Here is a 17,168-nt window from a genome sequence, read left to right as displayed (position 1 = left end):
GTGCTCAGAAACCGAAACCGAAAGTTGTCCAAATCAAAAGGCGATATTAAATTATTTAGCGAGAATACATGAATCTTGGTGCGTGCATCATGCTTCCTGGAGCTATAGGAAACGCTTACAGCAAAGAACGCGCAAGTCACAAATTTGGTGGCACCACCCCTTTAATAATATCTGTGGGTGTTGTGAGCCATAGGCATAGCCAGAGTTTGGGGGGGTCCAAAACCCCTGAAGGTTTTTCAGTTTGTTAGTATGCATGTATATGCACACACATGCATTGTTTCTACCCTTCATTTCTCCATGTAGTTTTTTGTGCCAGTACTACGTCTCAAGCATGAATCAACTAACCCAACATCGCATTCTGCTGCACACATAAAAACGTGCATGCGCATATGTACGCTATATAGAATAGTCATCCCGTTCGAAATAAACTCCTGGCTATGGCCATGATGTGAGCAGTTTCTTTAAAACAATATGCAGATGTTCTCTGTCACCAGGCAGATACAGAAACCATGAAAGAGGCACAGAAATAATACTAATGGAATAACGGCAAACTGCAACGACAGTGCACAAGACTTTGCAGCAAGCTGTGGAAACCCATCTGGGTGGAAATCGACCCTGGGGCTTGTGCTATGGCATTCCTCACAGCCCAGCTGTGAGATGCAGAACTGAAATGCTCACCTTGTACGATGGCAAGTGGCATCCTTCTCTGCAAAAAGCTGCTGGTGATGTTCTAACAGGCAGAAAAGAGGGATCTCGCACAATTGCAGCCTACGAATGGAACACGCGAAAGATGGAGGTGATGTGACGCCGGCAGATGGGGCAGGCGTCCTGTCGTTTGAGCAGCATGCGGCCGCAGGCGGCACACGTGCACAGGTGGTGGCAGGGGTGCAGCACGCAGTTGCGCTCCTCGTCCATGCACACCACGCAGTCCTTGTCACGACCACCCGCACCTCCGGCCTCCAGAACTTCGGCCGTGAGGGCGCTACACAGCGTGTCCTGTAAAGACGAGAGGAAACGGCAATTACGCAGATCCCGGTGTCTGGCACAGGTGAACATGGCGCTCATACCTGGTCGGTATCCTTGCATAACTATTTAAACCTTTTCAATTTCACAGTGCACCAGCTACAATTTGGCAGAGTTCTATCAAAAGCTCAATAAATTCCCTTTTGAATAATTTCCAATACCACGTGCACTGTGACCTGCCTTCCTACGACCACTCCCGAAGGTTGAGGGTTTGATCCTGGCCGCGACAGTCGCATTTCTATGAAGGCAAAATGTTAGAGGCCCATGTACTGTGTGATGTCAGGGTACATTGAAGAACACCGGATGGTCGAAATTTCCAGAGCCCTCCACTGTGGCGGGCCTCGTACATCATATCGTGGTTTCGGCATGTAAAATCCCACACATTACTGTTATTCTTATCTTACTATGACCACTAGCACACAGTTAAACCCACAAAAGTATGTTTAACTGTGAAGAGCACCTGCTTACAAATTCAAATGCGGCTGTCACAGTTCATTCACAACAGTGTGTAACGCTTTTAGAAGGCTTAGCCAAAACATGTTTCTCAGTGTTCCCTTGTGCAAGAGATTGCACGCTAGCGTGTATGCAAGTCAAGACAGTTGTATAGCTCTGCTATACAGTTGAGCCTTCTTTTTCTTTCTATTCAGAAAATGTCAATTGCACAGTGTGTACTAAAAGGTTGCACTCCAAGTGGCAAAACCTGGCATATCTGAAGTGTTCATTGCAAAATCAGACCTGTGGCATGTGCAAACAAAAATCAACAATGCAGGAAGAATGTGTTTTTTCAGCTTGCCAGTCTTTGACAAAATTTTCACACCACGCACAGAATACACTGGCATAAAAGACTTCACAAAAACTGAAGAGGTACTGTATAGACTCGTGGAAAGGCTGCACTCTTATTTCCATGATCTTGATCAGGTATAACCTTTATGTGGGACTGGGTCATTCAGTGTAAGTTCTTTGGCTACGAGAATGATATGCACTGTAATCCAAAGTATTGTTTGTTCCGTGACTGCACCCACTACATAAATGAACAAAATCCTTTTCACAATGACTTCGTTCATTCATGCACACTGTGCAACTGACTAATCATCATTACTATTGCTTCTGCTTAAACATGACTGATCATCACATTCGTAGTTATAATCGTATAATTTCTGGGCTATTATGTGCCAAAACCACAATATGACTATGAGGCACACCATAGTGGAGGGTTCTGGATTAATTTTGACCAGCTGGGGTTCTTTAATGTGCACCTATATTAACAGTACACTGGTGTTATTGCATTTCGCACCCATCAGTATGCGACCGCTGTGGCCGGGAATAGGACACGTGACCCCTCAGCTTAGCATATTTGTAGTTTAAGTCATCTTCCGTGCCACCCATAATGTTGGCGATGAATGTCACATTAGGGCTCTCAATAACTAGTACAATAACTTAGAATTCGTTGATTGGAATGTGTATCGTTACTTCTTGGGGCTGCTTGAATTCTCTTATGGGTGGCTTTCACTGCATGATGCTCGCGTGTCCTATAAGCTGGCTTCCCCGTGGGACACGGGCCAAACCAGATGTTGCCACGGTAATGTCACCTGATGGCGAGGATATGCGGGGCGCTGAGAAATGGCTGTGTTCGTCTTGGTCCTTGGTGCTGGTTGTGCACGGTCAACTTGCACCCGATGAGGAGCTCCACAGGGGCGATCCCGTGTGCCTCCATTCGCGAGAATTGACCCGCAAATGACATAGGCTTGGGTTTCCAGAGGGGGGCCAACTTTACTTGGTTCTTATCCTGGCATGGCAAGTCTAATGTCATCAATGGCGCATCAAATTGCATTGATCATGTTACACTGGCACGCTATTGGTTGTATAAATCGGCTAGCGGGCTTGAACAAATAAATGCCCTTTTGTTGGTTTGCACTACAGCTCAGACCATTTATGACGTGACCACTTGCAGTGCAGGACCGGCTATAGTGTGGTTTATTCTGACTCCCGTTTACCCTCCCAGGAACTCCATGTATATGCATACCGCTTATTGTGCAGTCCCCCTAAATGAAGGACCGGTTATAATGCGGCTGTCGGAAAATTCTCAGAGATGCAAGGTAGCGAGCGCGCTTCTCAGCAGAGGTGCACTGGCTGGGAAGAGAGTGACGACGGAGAAAAAAAAGGTAAAGAAAAGGGGTGGTACGAGGGCAGGGGGAGGGCAGCAGCCCGACGCCGCTGCGTCGTGTGAGAAGTGGGAGCAGTTACATAGGCAACAGAGAAGACTTTGCCCTCTTTGCTTTGGCCGCTTGTCATGCATGCTCTTCTATGAAGGGTGCCCGCGTTTGCATCAACTGCGCGTTACCACTGTTTGGCTCTTCGGTTTTCTGCCGGGAAAATAGTTGCGTCGTTGTAAAGCACAGATATCGTGCATGCTAACTCAATTCCCCCGCAAGTGGCAATGCTTTGAGACGCAATCAAGCTTTCGCCTCTGCCACCAACAGGCGGCAAGCTTGGAATACCTTTTTAGGGTACGTAGTTGCCGCGGTTGTTCTCCCGACTGCGAACTGAAACTTCGTTTCACATGTGCTGCCCTTGGTTTAGCTCATGAGTGCGATCTGTCTTACACTCAATCTCCATGTTGTCTTGGGCAAGCTTTTCGCGACGGTATGCCAAGTTACAACCCACACGCTAGGCCTAACGAGCGCAAGCTGCCTCGTCGGGAGTGGCCGCGGACTATCAAAGTTGCGGTTTGGTGCTGAGTCAATGAAACATTTTGCAGTTGTTGCATTTAGAAGGGGCGACTTACATCCTCAACGAAAATGAGAGTGTGCGTGTGCAACACTCGAGTGGTGGTTCGTGGTCGCCACTGTTTTTAAGATTGCGCATGCGCCCGGAAAATCGAAAGCATGCAGAAATTTCAACTGCCGTTTGATGCATAGCTTCTGCGCAGTGTGGTACTTTCCGTTACGGTGCATCTTACTTATTTTTCACATTCGTTATGTTGGCACCGCAGGTTCGCGGATGCTAACCGTTCAACATTTTCAAATTTAAGCGAATGCAAGCTTACGTCCCAGTCACATGCCTCGATTGTCGGAATTGTGCGCAGGGTTGCCACTGACTTTCGAGCAAATGTCGCCAAACGACGAGCAAAAAGTCGGCAAAAGTCGCCATTTTTTTACAAATTTCGACAAAAAGTCGCCGGTATACCTAATAATAAAAATTTCCACTCACGTATAGCCCCGTAGAATACAGTACCATCCAAGACCCTGAAATTATATTCACGTTTCTCAATGCCAGTCGTATCACCCGCTTCACCATGGGAGTGCATGGTGCTGCTTCTCCGACTAGACGCAAGATGTGCGTGGTGGCCCAAAGGTGAATGAATGCTCGTGATATCCTTCCATCCCTGTCCGCTCGTTTCAAAGATAAAAGTGTGGTAAACCTTGGGCGAAAACCGTGAAAGCGTTGTTTGTAGACAGCTTTACGTACCCTTATATGAATTAAAAGGATTAAAAGGTTTATTGAAGGTAACACGACAGAAGTCTTACAGGAACCGATCATTAGTGAGACTTACACCTTTTCAGTGTGAACTAATATGATACCGGACGCCACCGACCCTTTCTTATAGTCACTTATATCTACACGTGTCAATCCGATGCGTTATTAATGAACAGGTAGATGTAAAATGTTTTATAGCGATTGTTTTCATTGCACACGGCCACTGAGAACAGTGGAAAATGCCTCAATAAATATTTTTTTGATTGCACAAATAGCCGCGTATCCACTTCTCTTCGCTATTCCAAAACAGTCTTTACGAGCTGAATTGGGGGTACTGCAATAGTGAATAAGTCGTCAAATAATTCAGAACACTTGGAGCTTTGGCGGAACAAATGGTCGGAACATGCGGCCAACCCGTCGTTTAGCCCCTTTAGAAGCGAAACTTTAAAGAAGCTTAAAGCACCTAAAGCCATAAACCAACGCGTTGCATAAACTTATAGTCAAACACTGCCCTCTCGTGGTTTGCAAGTCAGTCCGCTGACTTACATTTTGCTAGAATGTCACTAGGAGACGTTCCGGTACCTCTTGCATCTAGATGAATTGAGGAGATACACACGACTTACAGGACGGACATAATGACGCTTAATGTGCGCATTATACTCGTGGGTCTAAAACCAAGAAAAATACAGAGAATGTTGCCGCTCATTCGTTAGGAAGACACAGAGTTTAGGATGCATAACTCAGTGGAGACCTAAGCCAAAAATCGCCAAAAATTCACCATGTCGCCATTTATTATTTTGGGTCACCACGGGCCTCTCAAATTCGCCAATTTGGCAAAAAGTAGCCACCATTGGCAACCGTGATTGCGCGGCTCCCTGTTGGTCATGTTTTGCACATGTGCAGCCTTTGAAAAATGTTGTTTTGGTTATTGTGTGACTTCGACGACTTACGTTATAAGCGGTCTATGCTGTACAGTGTACAGTGTCCTTTGTTCTTCGAGCACGAAAGCCCCCGCAATTGACTTGCGATACACCAATTACAATTTCCATTTCTCGACTTTTGTTCTTGGCTGAATTACCTCCCCCCACAATTGTGGGCTGCAATGTTGGGACTGTGGCTTCTTAAACGGGTGCAGCCTTTACGGTTGTCTCCACAGTGTCACAGAAAGGTAGCAGAGCCACTCACTGGACTGGCCAAATCGGGTGGCGAGAAGGGCGGTGGCTGTCGAGCCATGGCTGTACGGCCCAGCAGAGCAAGCGCCGAACGCCTCGCTTCGCGCTCTCGCTCGGACAGCACCAGGGGCTCGGGCCCAGCGCGAAGAAAGGCGGTCTTGCCCATGCGCTCGAGGAAACCCCGGACCCACGCGAGCGTTGCCATGGACGTGCCTTTGCATATCTGGATTTCCACCTGCAGGACAGAAATTGTGGGCTTTAATAATTTTGGGTGTTTTACATGCAAAAACTATGATATGATAATGAGGCTTGCTGTAGTGGAACACACTGGATATTTCGACCACCTGGGGTTTTTTAATGTGCACCTAAATTGAAGTACACTGGCCTCTAGTATTTCGCCTTTATCGAACTGTGACTGCTGCGGCCAGGATTGAACTTGTGTCTTTCAGGTCAGCAGCCAAGTGCCATAATCACTGCACCATAGCAGTGACAAAAATGGTGAGCCTTTGAAGTATGCAACTCCACACTAGCCTATCTGTGAATACTATTGCAATTTGTGAAATCTCTTTTTTTCCTGTCGCAAACAATGCAAAACAATCTAAGCAGAAATGAAAGGAAAATAAAGACAGTGCTGTGTTTAGTAATAATTGTTAAACAAACAAACAAACAAACAAACAAACAAACAAACAAACAAACAAACAAACAAACAAACAAACAAACAAACAAACAGACAAATGAATAAATAAAAAAACGTGGTGTTTCTTGATAGGGAATAAAACAGAAAATGCCAATGTTCCTATGACCTGTCATCCAGGGGATACGAGTTCAGTGTGTGTGCTTTTTTTAGAATGAAAAATAGTTGAATACAGTGAAACCTCGGTGATACGAACCTCAGGGGACCACCAAAAATATTCGTATCATCCGAAATTCGTATCACCAGAAAGCATGGAAAACTAGCATGCGACAGAAGAAATCTGGCGTACATTCTCATTTATTGTTTTTCAAGGCCGCAGCAACGCCAGGTAGAACCCTGAATGATTGTCAGTTAAGTTTTTAGATGTCGGCAATGATACCAGCACTCGTAAATATACGGCCCATACGCGATTATTTAATTAATGAACCAGGTGCGTTGTGACCCGCGACAGCAGTAGCCCCTTCCAAATTTTAGTATGTTTTTTTTTGCATGACACCGGAGTACTGCAGCGAAAGTAACGAAAGAAGCGCTTTGACACAATGGATCAAGGCCACAAAATTACAGAACCACGGTCCTGTGTTACGATTTTGTTATCGCGGAGGTGTTGGGGATGTTTCTTCTTGGAGATTTATGGCCGTGCCCGCACAAGTGCAACCTCAACGGTCGCTCGTGTTGACGTTGTGAGGCCTGACTCCTTCGCCAAGACCGTCCTCGCCTTCTTTCGGTCCTCGTCCACCTTTCATAGGATGTCTGACGCAAGAGGCAGGCATGTGTAAATGCAGTACAACGACAGCAGCCCGCGTCGACGTGTTAGAAAAAAAAACAGGGCGCTAATGTCCTCTGTAATCTAAACGCGAAGGCACATAAGAGCCTCAAAGATTCGCGCACACAATGTCGGAGGCCGTGACGCGTCTCTGAAGGTTTATTCTGACCGTAAGAAAACTGTTTTTCTTACACTGTGATTCTGACGAATTGGCGATGCGGCGCGCATGCCCACACTTGCGTTCCCGCGCTCCCACGTGCTTGGCGCGTCTTCCGCGAAAGCGCGGACAGCACCTATTCGTACCTGGGCGGTAGCGTACGTTCGTATCAAACGTTGCCAGTGAAAATCGGTTCGCAACAACCGTACTCCATTACATTGCAGGCATGGGCCTTGGCCAGGACCAAAGAAAAATTCATATTACCTCGAAATTCGTATGAGCTGTGATCGTATCACTGAGGTTTCACTGTAGTTGGGTAATTGCCTCTTTATAGCAATTGCATTTGCTAATCTATGCTAAAGGGTAAAAAAGTTTAGCACACAAAAATACAAAGGCAAAGACTAAAGGAAATGCTCTGCGTAATATTACTAGTACTTACGTCGGGAAGAAACATGTAGCTTCATGCATATCTGGTCCGAACATGCTGTCAGTGAATACCACTTCCTAATAACTATGCAAGTGCTAATAGTGCTGGCCTTTCAGGATATTGTGAACTGTACCAGCAATACCATTCAAGCCATACCCCTTTAATTTAATGTTCTGATATAAGGAGGACGATGAGTGCTCGAATTCAGGCACATAGAGAACACATGCATGCATGCGCAGTGTTCACTAATTATAAGCGGAACTTCAACACCTTAGTTGTCACATAATGGCACTACTATTGGTCTCTGTTTCCCGCAACCCAGTTCAAGAAACCCTGGCTTAGACTGATAAATTATTCTTTGAGAACCCTTCTGCCACTTGATTAATGACAATAGGTTTATTATTAGGAAAAAAAAATCGAGGTCATAGTTTCACTTTTTGGAATTTAGACCCAAAATATTAACGCTGAGGTGTCGGCATGATGTCGCGAATTTTAAGCTTTTTTTTTGTGTTTTCACCCAACACATGTTCACGAAACTTGCTATGACATGTCTGTGGCTCATTTAGAACACAACTGAACGCATTTTTACCAGTAAAGAATTATACATGACCGAGAAGACACCATGAAAATCATTGATGTCACCGTGACATCATACAGAAGATTCAAGGCAGCATCATCTATCCCGCTTTTGCATCTTTTCTGCCTTACCAAATATCTTCTTGCGTCACGAGTCACATATTTTAATGAATTTCCAGCGCATATGAGGAAAAGGAAAGGAAATATCTATGCAGACACAGGATGGCAGAAAAACAGTAAGAACACTGGCCTCTTGCCTTTGTGCATCTCCATATTTTTTATTTTTTGTTGAATGCACTGGAAATGCATCAAACTTCAGTGTTCCAACTAGCCCAGCTAACCGCTTTAAGTACCGTATTTTTTATCTCTGCAAGTATCATGACGGCGAAATTAACAACCACAGAGTTCTCAAAGAATAAGTCACCAGTCTCAACAGAACTTAAGTGTTTCACTTCAGTGTCCCTTGAACACTTTACAGTCCGAAACCTGTGCCAACTTTCCCGATGTTGTGGCCCAAAAATATTTCCCCAGTTTTGACCATCGTGAAAGAAAAACAACAACTGTGCAAGGAAAACTCGTCAGATGTTTCTTTTTGCAGATGATATTGTGCCTAAGTCTTTCAGCTATATTCGGGCAGCGTCTGGTGCCCGACAGCAGATCGTTGCGGCCATGTTTCATTGCCGGGAGAGGCCCGACAACGAACCGCAAAAGGTTAAGGCTGAGAAGACGCCAAGAAATGGAGAAGACCAGCGCCGGCAGAGGGCTCGCACCTCTGGTATGGCGTACACGGGGAAGAGGAAGCGTATGCCGAGGCAGCGGTCCTTGCCCGAGGCCCGTTCGAAGATGGCGTCCGTGGGCAGACGCATGCTGCTGCTGGCCAGAATGGCCGTGGGCCGACAACTCTGAGATGCCACCTCCATGAGGGACACCTTGGCTGCCAAATCCTCGGTGATGCATTCCAGCACAAGCTCGGCCTCCTGCGATCACATGCAGCCGTGGTTTTACAACAGGGAGCAGTAACAACCAGAGCGTCAATACCCTTGCACAGACAGGGCCACGTGTAGCTAGAAGTCGTATAAATTATTTCCTTATGAAATTCCTATAGCGTTGCAAGAACATACTGCCTAGCTTTAACTAATGACACTGCAGTGACTGTCAATTACACTACTGAAATCTCTTAAACGAAACTGCCACTTAAATGGAACAACTGCCTCAAAGATATTGGGTTTGTGCTCGAATTCTGTACTCCTGTTCATCTCTCAGTAAACGGAACTTCTGTTACACGGAACATAATTTCTTAGTCCTCTCAGCTTCCATTTAACGAGAGTCTACTGTAAATGAGCTAGCATTAGTGATATGTGTAGGTGACGGTACAAGTAGCATAAAAACAAAGTGCACATGGCAGCTGGTGTTCATAAGCCAGTAAATTTGATTGAATGACTGTAATTTTGTTCCTCATTGTACGTGCTTTGCATCTCATTGCCTGTAATAGCATCGATACATTTATCATTGTACGTTATTTTTATTCTTCTACAAAGGTTATTACTACCTCTGGTGCTATTGACAGTAACTATATTATCTTCTTTTGCGTTAATATTGAATACGTGTTACTATAACATGTCCTTTATGTTATTTATGTGCTTTTAAAATAAAGTTTGTCTCTCTCTCTCTCTCTCTCACTTGTGCTCATACTATAATGAAGGACATCGCATGTCTTCTGATTATCGCTTTCATTTTATCACAAGCGGTTACTGGTGTGTTTTTTTTTTTCATTTTCTTTTTTGTTCTGTACATAAAAGAATAAAAGATGTGCCAAGAAAGAAAAAAATTCCACTTGCCTGGAAGCTGGTCAGGCACCAAAGGTGCATCGTTATAAAAAGGAAATAAATAGGTAAGTAAATAAATAAATGAATAAATAAATAAATAATGATGGAATATTGGAAAGCTTTTTGTCATACTAACGAAGACAACACAGTCAATGCGGATTCAGTGATGTAAGATAATTAAATGAGAATCTCCCAAATGCATTAGACAGCTCTCTTGGTTGACAACATGAGGTGACCAAAAGCTTCTGCATCCCACTCACACTACAATGGTGACATTGCAGATGGGAATCAAACCTGTGACCTCACCCAGCAACAGCGGAGTTCCATAGCGATTGGGTCAATGTTGGCGGGAAGTCCTGCTGTTGGAAGCATACAGGCAACAAAAGCAGTAGCAATAGTTTCCTCCAGTGATATACTACAACACTTGCCATTTTTTATACCATCTCTAGACTTAGTTTGGACTACAGTGCAAGGCTTGTTCACAAGTTGTGAATCTGTTGACCATTGGGTCAAGTATTAAAGGTACACTAAAATGAAGCACTCAATTGATTTAGATTGATAAATTGTGCTCTGAGAACTCTAATGTCATTAATTTCCCCATCACAGGTTTATTAATAGAGGAGAAAATGAAGGTCAAAGCTTAATTTTTGAATTTCACGCCAAAACCTCTACGCATCACGCCACAGATTTCAAAGTGCATTTTTAGTATTTTCTTGCCACTGGCTCAACGAAATTTCCTAAAACTTGGTGTTAAGTCTATGGTCCCCTCAGAGGACAACGTATTTCATTTTTACTGATTACGAACTGTGTAGGGCCTAGTAGGCACCATTAACATCTGCGACATCACGACATTTGGTGAGGGAATTTTAAAGTGGCATCCCCACCTGCATTTTCTTTTTGCGAGTTTTCTTGCTTACCAAGTGTCTTTTTGTGACACGAGTGGTGATTTTGGAATTGTGAAAGTGTAATTTACTAATATGAGAAAAATCGTTTTTCTCTTTAGTGTCCCTTTAACGTAAACTGCAGTGCAGAAACATAGAGTACATGGTCAGAAAAAGAGCTACGTCTTGTCTGTTTCTTTCTGCCTCTGGCTGCTGTACATCTGCACTGTAATATCCACCATGTTTAGAGCACGAGTGGTGCTCCATGTTTAGAGCAAGATGTTTAGAGCATCCACCATGTTTAGAGCAAGATCACAACCGCACTGACCCTGAGTGCCTCCTCAAGGCGGCTGAGACAAAACACGCTGCCCAGGAAGCCGGGCTGCCGCAGCAGACCGCACTCCCTCAGCGCCTTGCGGTCCTCGGCCAGTCGGGGCGCCACTCGGTCCAGGGCTTCCGGCAGGGCGTCGTGTATTCGCACCTCGTGCCCCTGAGCTGCCAGTTCACCCGCCACATTTACACCCAGGCCACCGCAGCCAATGACGGCCACACGCACCATGTCGACAGCTGCAGCAAGGGTGTACCTAATAAGTTGCACTGCACACTCTCACATGAAAAGACAAGAAAGGCCACGCTGCCAAACATTCACCGTTTAACAACACGCTGAGAATCTACAGCCAATGGCTACCAAGTCGGTAATGTTGATCCATTTCGCTCTACACAATCCAAGTTATCACTGTGACTGAGCGTACCCGAACAGCTTTTGTTCTGTTCTTTTCCTTTGTCTGTAATCATTTTGTGTTCATTAGTGCTTTGCTGTCCAAGGGCTGCACCATGTGGGAGCAGCCATTCTTATGAAATTTTTGACCTGCTCCTTCTAGAGTTGTAGAGAGCTGGACCTGCAGGGATGCCCCAGCTGCCCTGAACGACACCTCTCACGGTAGCTGCCCAATGTGTTTAGACGGGAGCCACTGAGCTGAAGTTTCTTCTTAAGCAAGTGCACAAAATACCACAGTTTTTAAGACCCACAACCAAAAAACACAATTATGCATAATCTTTTCCATTCTGGCAACCATCAGCATTTGACACAGCTTTTATAGATGGCTGTGTATACAAGGATTTACAACTATCAGCATTATGACGAAAGAGATGCTGATTTGTACAGTAAGAAATTACATTTGTTCTTACATACCACAGGCTTTTTATGGGGCCCAGCAAGGCGGGCAAAAGGAAAAAATACGCCTAAATTATATCTCAAGCAGGTTACTCAGTTAGTGTTTGGTGCATTCTGTTAAGTGTAGTTCTGTTCGGTTACTGTTCCAGGAAACAAAAAGAGCTCTTACATGCATCAGTTCTAGTTTGGCATGTCGTATTAGTCTTGCTCCTAGTGGAAACACCTATTCGTTATTGTCAATAGCAAGCTTGTTAGTCGAGAATAAGGACCAAGAGTGAAGAATCAACAGATACTTTCTGCACAAGAAGAGTGGCTGATGGCGTTATATTTCATTAGTTGGGTGAGGGAATCATGTCAGGAATACTTTGAGTTAATGAATCTAATGATCTTTCTCTATACTATTAGTTCAATTTTGTTAATGTTATTAGTGTGCGGGCCTCGATATGATGCATGTGCATTCATGTGCGAGTCTGATCATAGTAGCATAATCGGTTAGTTGAGGGAGGGAAGGCGCAGTGTGCAACTCGTGTCCTGGCAGGCATAGTTTACGAAAGGCTGCTGTTGTGCAAATTTATTTTCTTTGAGAGGGTTTGTAGTTGTACATTTCGGTCATCATAAAGTTTAAGTATATTTAAAAGCACCACACATTCTCAGATTGCTACGACGCGAAGATAAGGCCCAATATTTAACTGAGTGACCAACGCCAGTAGTTCAGCTCTGAAATGTGGAAGGAGCTATGACATCCGCAATCTTAATAAACAGCACTTCAATACTGGGGGTCAGCCAGCAAGAATAAGCTGTTGCAAATTGGTACTCACCTATTTGTTTTGCCTAGTATGCGTTATTGAGATTCCATTGACACTAAGAAAAAAAAACACATACACACAACACCATTAATTTAAAGTTCTTCAGGGCCCAACATACATTCAAATTAGGCAGTTTATTTGAAGAGTACAACTTTGGAAAAGTAATTAAAACTTCATTAAACATATGCACACCATGTATAAAAAATGACAATGTTGAAAATGACAATGTTGAGTGCAGAGGAAAAACATTTTTTTTTCTTGGGAGGATTCGACGTTAACATGATGGCAATGTCTATTTTGATAGCCTGATGCTGTCACAGCACTGAATAAGTTATAGTGGGAGGAATCGCAACATTTTGTAGATTTAAACATTGCTACTGTTTAAAAAATAAAAAGTGCACACTGCATCTCAACCCAAGGAGTATGTTTTAGCAAAAAAATGTGGACACGTTTGAATAATCTTGTTGCTGTAGGTAGGCAGTGTAAGTGATGCTTCTGAAAGTTACAAATGCCTGTACGATGCCAAAGGTGTTGTTCGTTTAACTGTTGCACTTTTCAGTTCTTGCTGATGGCTGATGGCACTTGCAGCTTTCACTCTTTTGTACTGCCTTCTTTTGTAAGATCCAAAATTGATATAGCTGGTCCAACATTTTATGCAGCATGTCTTGTGCCGTTTCATCTGGTGTCGGTTGGGTGAAACACTGACAGATACACAACAGCAATCTGCTTCCAAGAAGACGAAATTTTTTCTCAGCGTCGGCTTTAGCCTATGTCGTCTCCACTTGCAAATGTGGCACTCCTTGGCGACAAAGTAGAAAGGCGCTACATCTTCCTTCTCCCTCCTATTCTGTCTTTCACTGCTTTACAGACAATATTAATGAGAACTAACAGACAACAATGAGAACTAACACTGTCTGTTAGTTCTCATTAATATTGTGTATAACAAAGAAAACGAGCCCTTGAAATTAACACTTCTTTCCTTCACTGCTTTACAGAGCAGCTGCAAAGCTTGGCTTGGGTCAATTGATGCTCTCGAAGTGTGTTCATCTTTTCGCCTTAGTGCCGACAGAAGTGCGATATTCCGAGCATTATGTCTAGCATACTTCTGTGCAACTTCGGTCAGGGTAAGCCTCTGCAGATGAGCCATGAGGAATCGTCAGTTAGCATGAAGTAACCTTTGTTCGTTTTGGAGGTGTGCTCCTCTGGTTGTTTTTCTTTTGAGAAGTGCCATCTTCATTCTCTGGAGAGCAGAAACTTAGAAAACCAGAATGTATGTTCGTAAAAGAGGAGTTGTGACGACTAGCAGTGAGAGATGGCCAGAGATTAAGAATGAAACAGTGAATCCACTTAACAAGGTTAGAGTTAAGGTAAAGGCAACTTAGGTCATGAATTAGAAGCTGATTATGCACCTCATTCTTAACCCATCGAAAGTCTGTAAAGATCTAGTCTGGACATTTGAGTTGAGAGTATTGTATGCCTTTAGAATATTTTTGCGCTCACTTTTGTGTTTTCTGTGCACCTGGCTGATCGAGTCCCCTAGCTACGGGTACGTTTTTTTTTTTCAGAAACTCTCTGTTATCACCTTTTGTTTTATTGCGCGTCTCCTTGATTAGCAAAAAAAAAAACTGTGGTTATAAAAAGTAAATTACACCTCCCTCTGAATAACGACGAAGAGGTTGCTGGCATTCTTTCCACACTGCGAGATGTACATGTTGCATCATATTTTAATCCGACCAATGATGTCCTAGAAATCAAAACTCTCAGAGAAAACGTTAGCGAAGTTGGTGGCTGTTTCTCCCAGAATTCTCTAATTATAAACCTTCATAAAACAACAAGCATGCTTTATTAAGAATGACCAAAAGCAATTTCATTCCGCAAACCGTTAGTCAAACACCCATTGAATACTTACTCTGCCGGCTAATTTCCTGCCAGTGCAAAGGTTCCTAAATACCTTGGTATTTTCTGGGATCATCACTCGATGTGGGATTGCCATATTACTTAGTTTTCTAAAGAGGTAAATGTCACAATGGTGACAATGTACCACTTAAGAGGAAAATTCTGAACTTAGTTTAGGTTTCTATGCTTAACGACAGGCGCTGCTATATAAAGTAAAAAGAATTATAGAAAGTATTAGGAAACTTACAGAAAAAATATTAGGAAAGATTTAAAATTTGTCCATTGCTATTGGTTCATCTAAATCTTTCAAAGTGCTCAAAATATTTCTTTTTCTCCATTATATTAAATGTTAAATGTCTTTGCTAGCTGCACTAAGTACCTGAACAGCCTTGAACAAGCATAGTGTACTAGTTTCGCATAATATATGTCTATATGTGCATTTAAATAAACAAAAGTTGTGCTGCATATTAACGAGTATACACACTTGTTAATAATGCTGAAGGCAAAACCTGAGTAAGATATAAGTCATCTAATGTGACAAGAAGGTCCCAGGGAAGCCCACAAACATCGGTGCGGTGTTAGTCGGGATAATGGCAATCACAAAGTAGCACATATCACTTTGGTATCGTGACATGGCAACAGTAGATTGCGGCATAGTGCATATCACAGCTAGGATAATCCAAGCTTTTAACGACAGCTCTTCATTGGCTCAGCTGACACAATTTCTGAGAGTTCCTATGACAATGGATGCCATACAGTAATACTTTCTGCATTCCAGAAGTGTAGAAGTCTGGGCTAGTCGACACAAACACTAAAAGGTTAAAATAGCGTGAAACATATGAGGCGTCTACAATGACGTGGAAAACACAAACACATTCTCTCCATTGCTACAAAAATCCACCTTCGTTTTCAATACAACATGTATAAGCTATGTGTCCATTTCTTATATTATCATTGTCAGCAGCATTACTGCCGGCGCACATTCCAACAAACAGTGCGAATTAAGAATGACTTCTTCGTCGTTCGTCCAACCCAGACTCATCTTGGCATGGATAGCTTATGTCCTAGTTGACTATAATATGTCTGAAGCGTAAGTTAAGTGGCTTGATTCCTGGCTCAACCAGTGGTACAAAAAATCCTGCTCTTGTTTTCCTTTGCACAGCTGTATGACGAATTATCTCCGGCATGTTTTGTAGAATTGTTTCACTAGAAATCTGGCCCTAGGTCTACAGCCACAATATGGCCTATGGCACCTGGAAGGTCTTACTTCAACAAATCGCTATATGCCAGAGAAAAGTTAGAACCTCTCTTGAAAACTACAGTATAACCTTAATTATCACGCGTAACATGAACAATTAATGCGTCACATATGCACTGCCAGAATTCCTTTCCTTTGAAGTAGAATGAGAGGTAAGCAGTGGTAAGTTGGTTACCTTTCAGGGTGAACAGCACAAACATGCGAACACGCTTCCAGAGCAGAGCACAGCTCTCTGCCGCCTTCAAAACACGTAAAACCGAAACCAGCCGCTATCAGCGGGGAGAGCGGTATCTGAGGTCGCAGTTAGGTCATGCATGCTTAAGCACATTCACACGCACAAAGTGCCGCCCTATGCTACAAACCAACAACAATGTTCTGACGAAAGCTTGTGCTGTGACTCACGCGCATTGTCCCCTAGCTGTCATGAACTTATAGGAAGTACGATCGACTGCACATAAGCGCACACTCTTTTTTACATACCTTCGCAATCACGTACGATAGACGCTAAGCACCGTATATGGTTCGTAGTTGGCCATCATAACGTACCGAAGTAAACTAAACGAAAATTTACCACAAGATCGGCAACGGAGCAAGCTGCGCGCCTACAAACACACGAATTGCACCAAACAGTGCAATAGAAGTATATATTAAACAATAGAGGTATACATTCAATAGTTGATTTCGCTGCAGCAGGTAGCAAAAGCTTAATGCCATTACATTACGGGCGTGAGAGCGGCGTATTCTTCGTGTAGGCGCTTTAATCGATATTTGTTTACATTCAAGGCCGGACGGGGTGTGAACTTACCGCGATGACTTGACTATCGACGGGGAAGAGCAGGTGTTTTGCCTCAGAAATTCAGCGTTGCTACGCGCTGGACGCGCGTGCAACGCTTGGCTGCGAGAACAGATAAAATTGCGTCAAACTTCCAGGTATTTCAGCAGCTACATTCGCCGACTGACGCCCTGCCCTACTTCCACCCAAGTTCCACGACAGGCCAGCGGTTTCCAAACCGAATAACCCGCTGTTGTCATGGCAAC

General features: G+C 43.7%; 1 protein-coding gene across 2 annotated transcripts in view; it reads right to left on the bottom strand.

Annotated features, from left to right (window-relative positions):
- LOC119390428 (L-carnitine dehydrogenase) overlaps positions 1-17,168 on the bottom strand; it is a 22,653-nt gene extending 5,485 nt beyond the window's left edge. The window contains exons 1-6 of one of the 2 annotated variants that reach the window (XM_037658044.2): positions 16,936-17,168; positions 12,989-13,031; positions 11,325-11,563; positions 9,060-9,266; positions 5,686-5,907; positions 679-996 (exon numbers count right to left, since the gene is read on the bottom strand). In XM_037658044.2, the coding sequence (XP_037513972.1) occupies positions 769-996; positions 5,686-5,907; positions 9,060-9,266; positions 11,325-11,555 (888 nt within the window). In that variant the 5' untranslated portion in view covers positions 11,556-11,563; positions 12,989-13,031; positions 16,936-17,168 and the 3' untranslated portion in view covers positions 679-768. Of the gene's footprint in view, positions 1-678; positions 997-5,685; positions 5,908-9,059; positions 9,267-11,324; positions 11,564-12,988; positions 13,032-16,305; positions 16,334-16,935 lie in introns of those variants that run through there. The other variant, XM_037658045.2, reaches the window with a different exon arrangement.

Source organism: Rhipicephalus sanguineus, chromosome 4, assembly GCF_013339695.2.
Source record: "Rhipicephalus sanguineus isolate Rsan-2018 chromosome 4, BIME_Rsan_1.4, whole genome shotgun sequence".
Classification (NCBI taxonomy): domain Eukaryota; kingdom Metazoa; phylum Arthropoda; class Arachnida; order Ixodida; family Ixodidae; genus Rhipicephalus; species Rhipicephalus sanguineus.
Note: the sequence above shows the minus strand (reverse complement) of the source record. Positions and strands in the feature narration are given on the sequence as shown.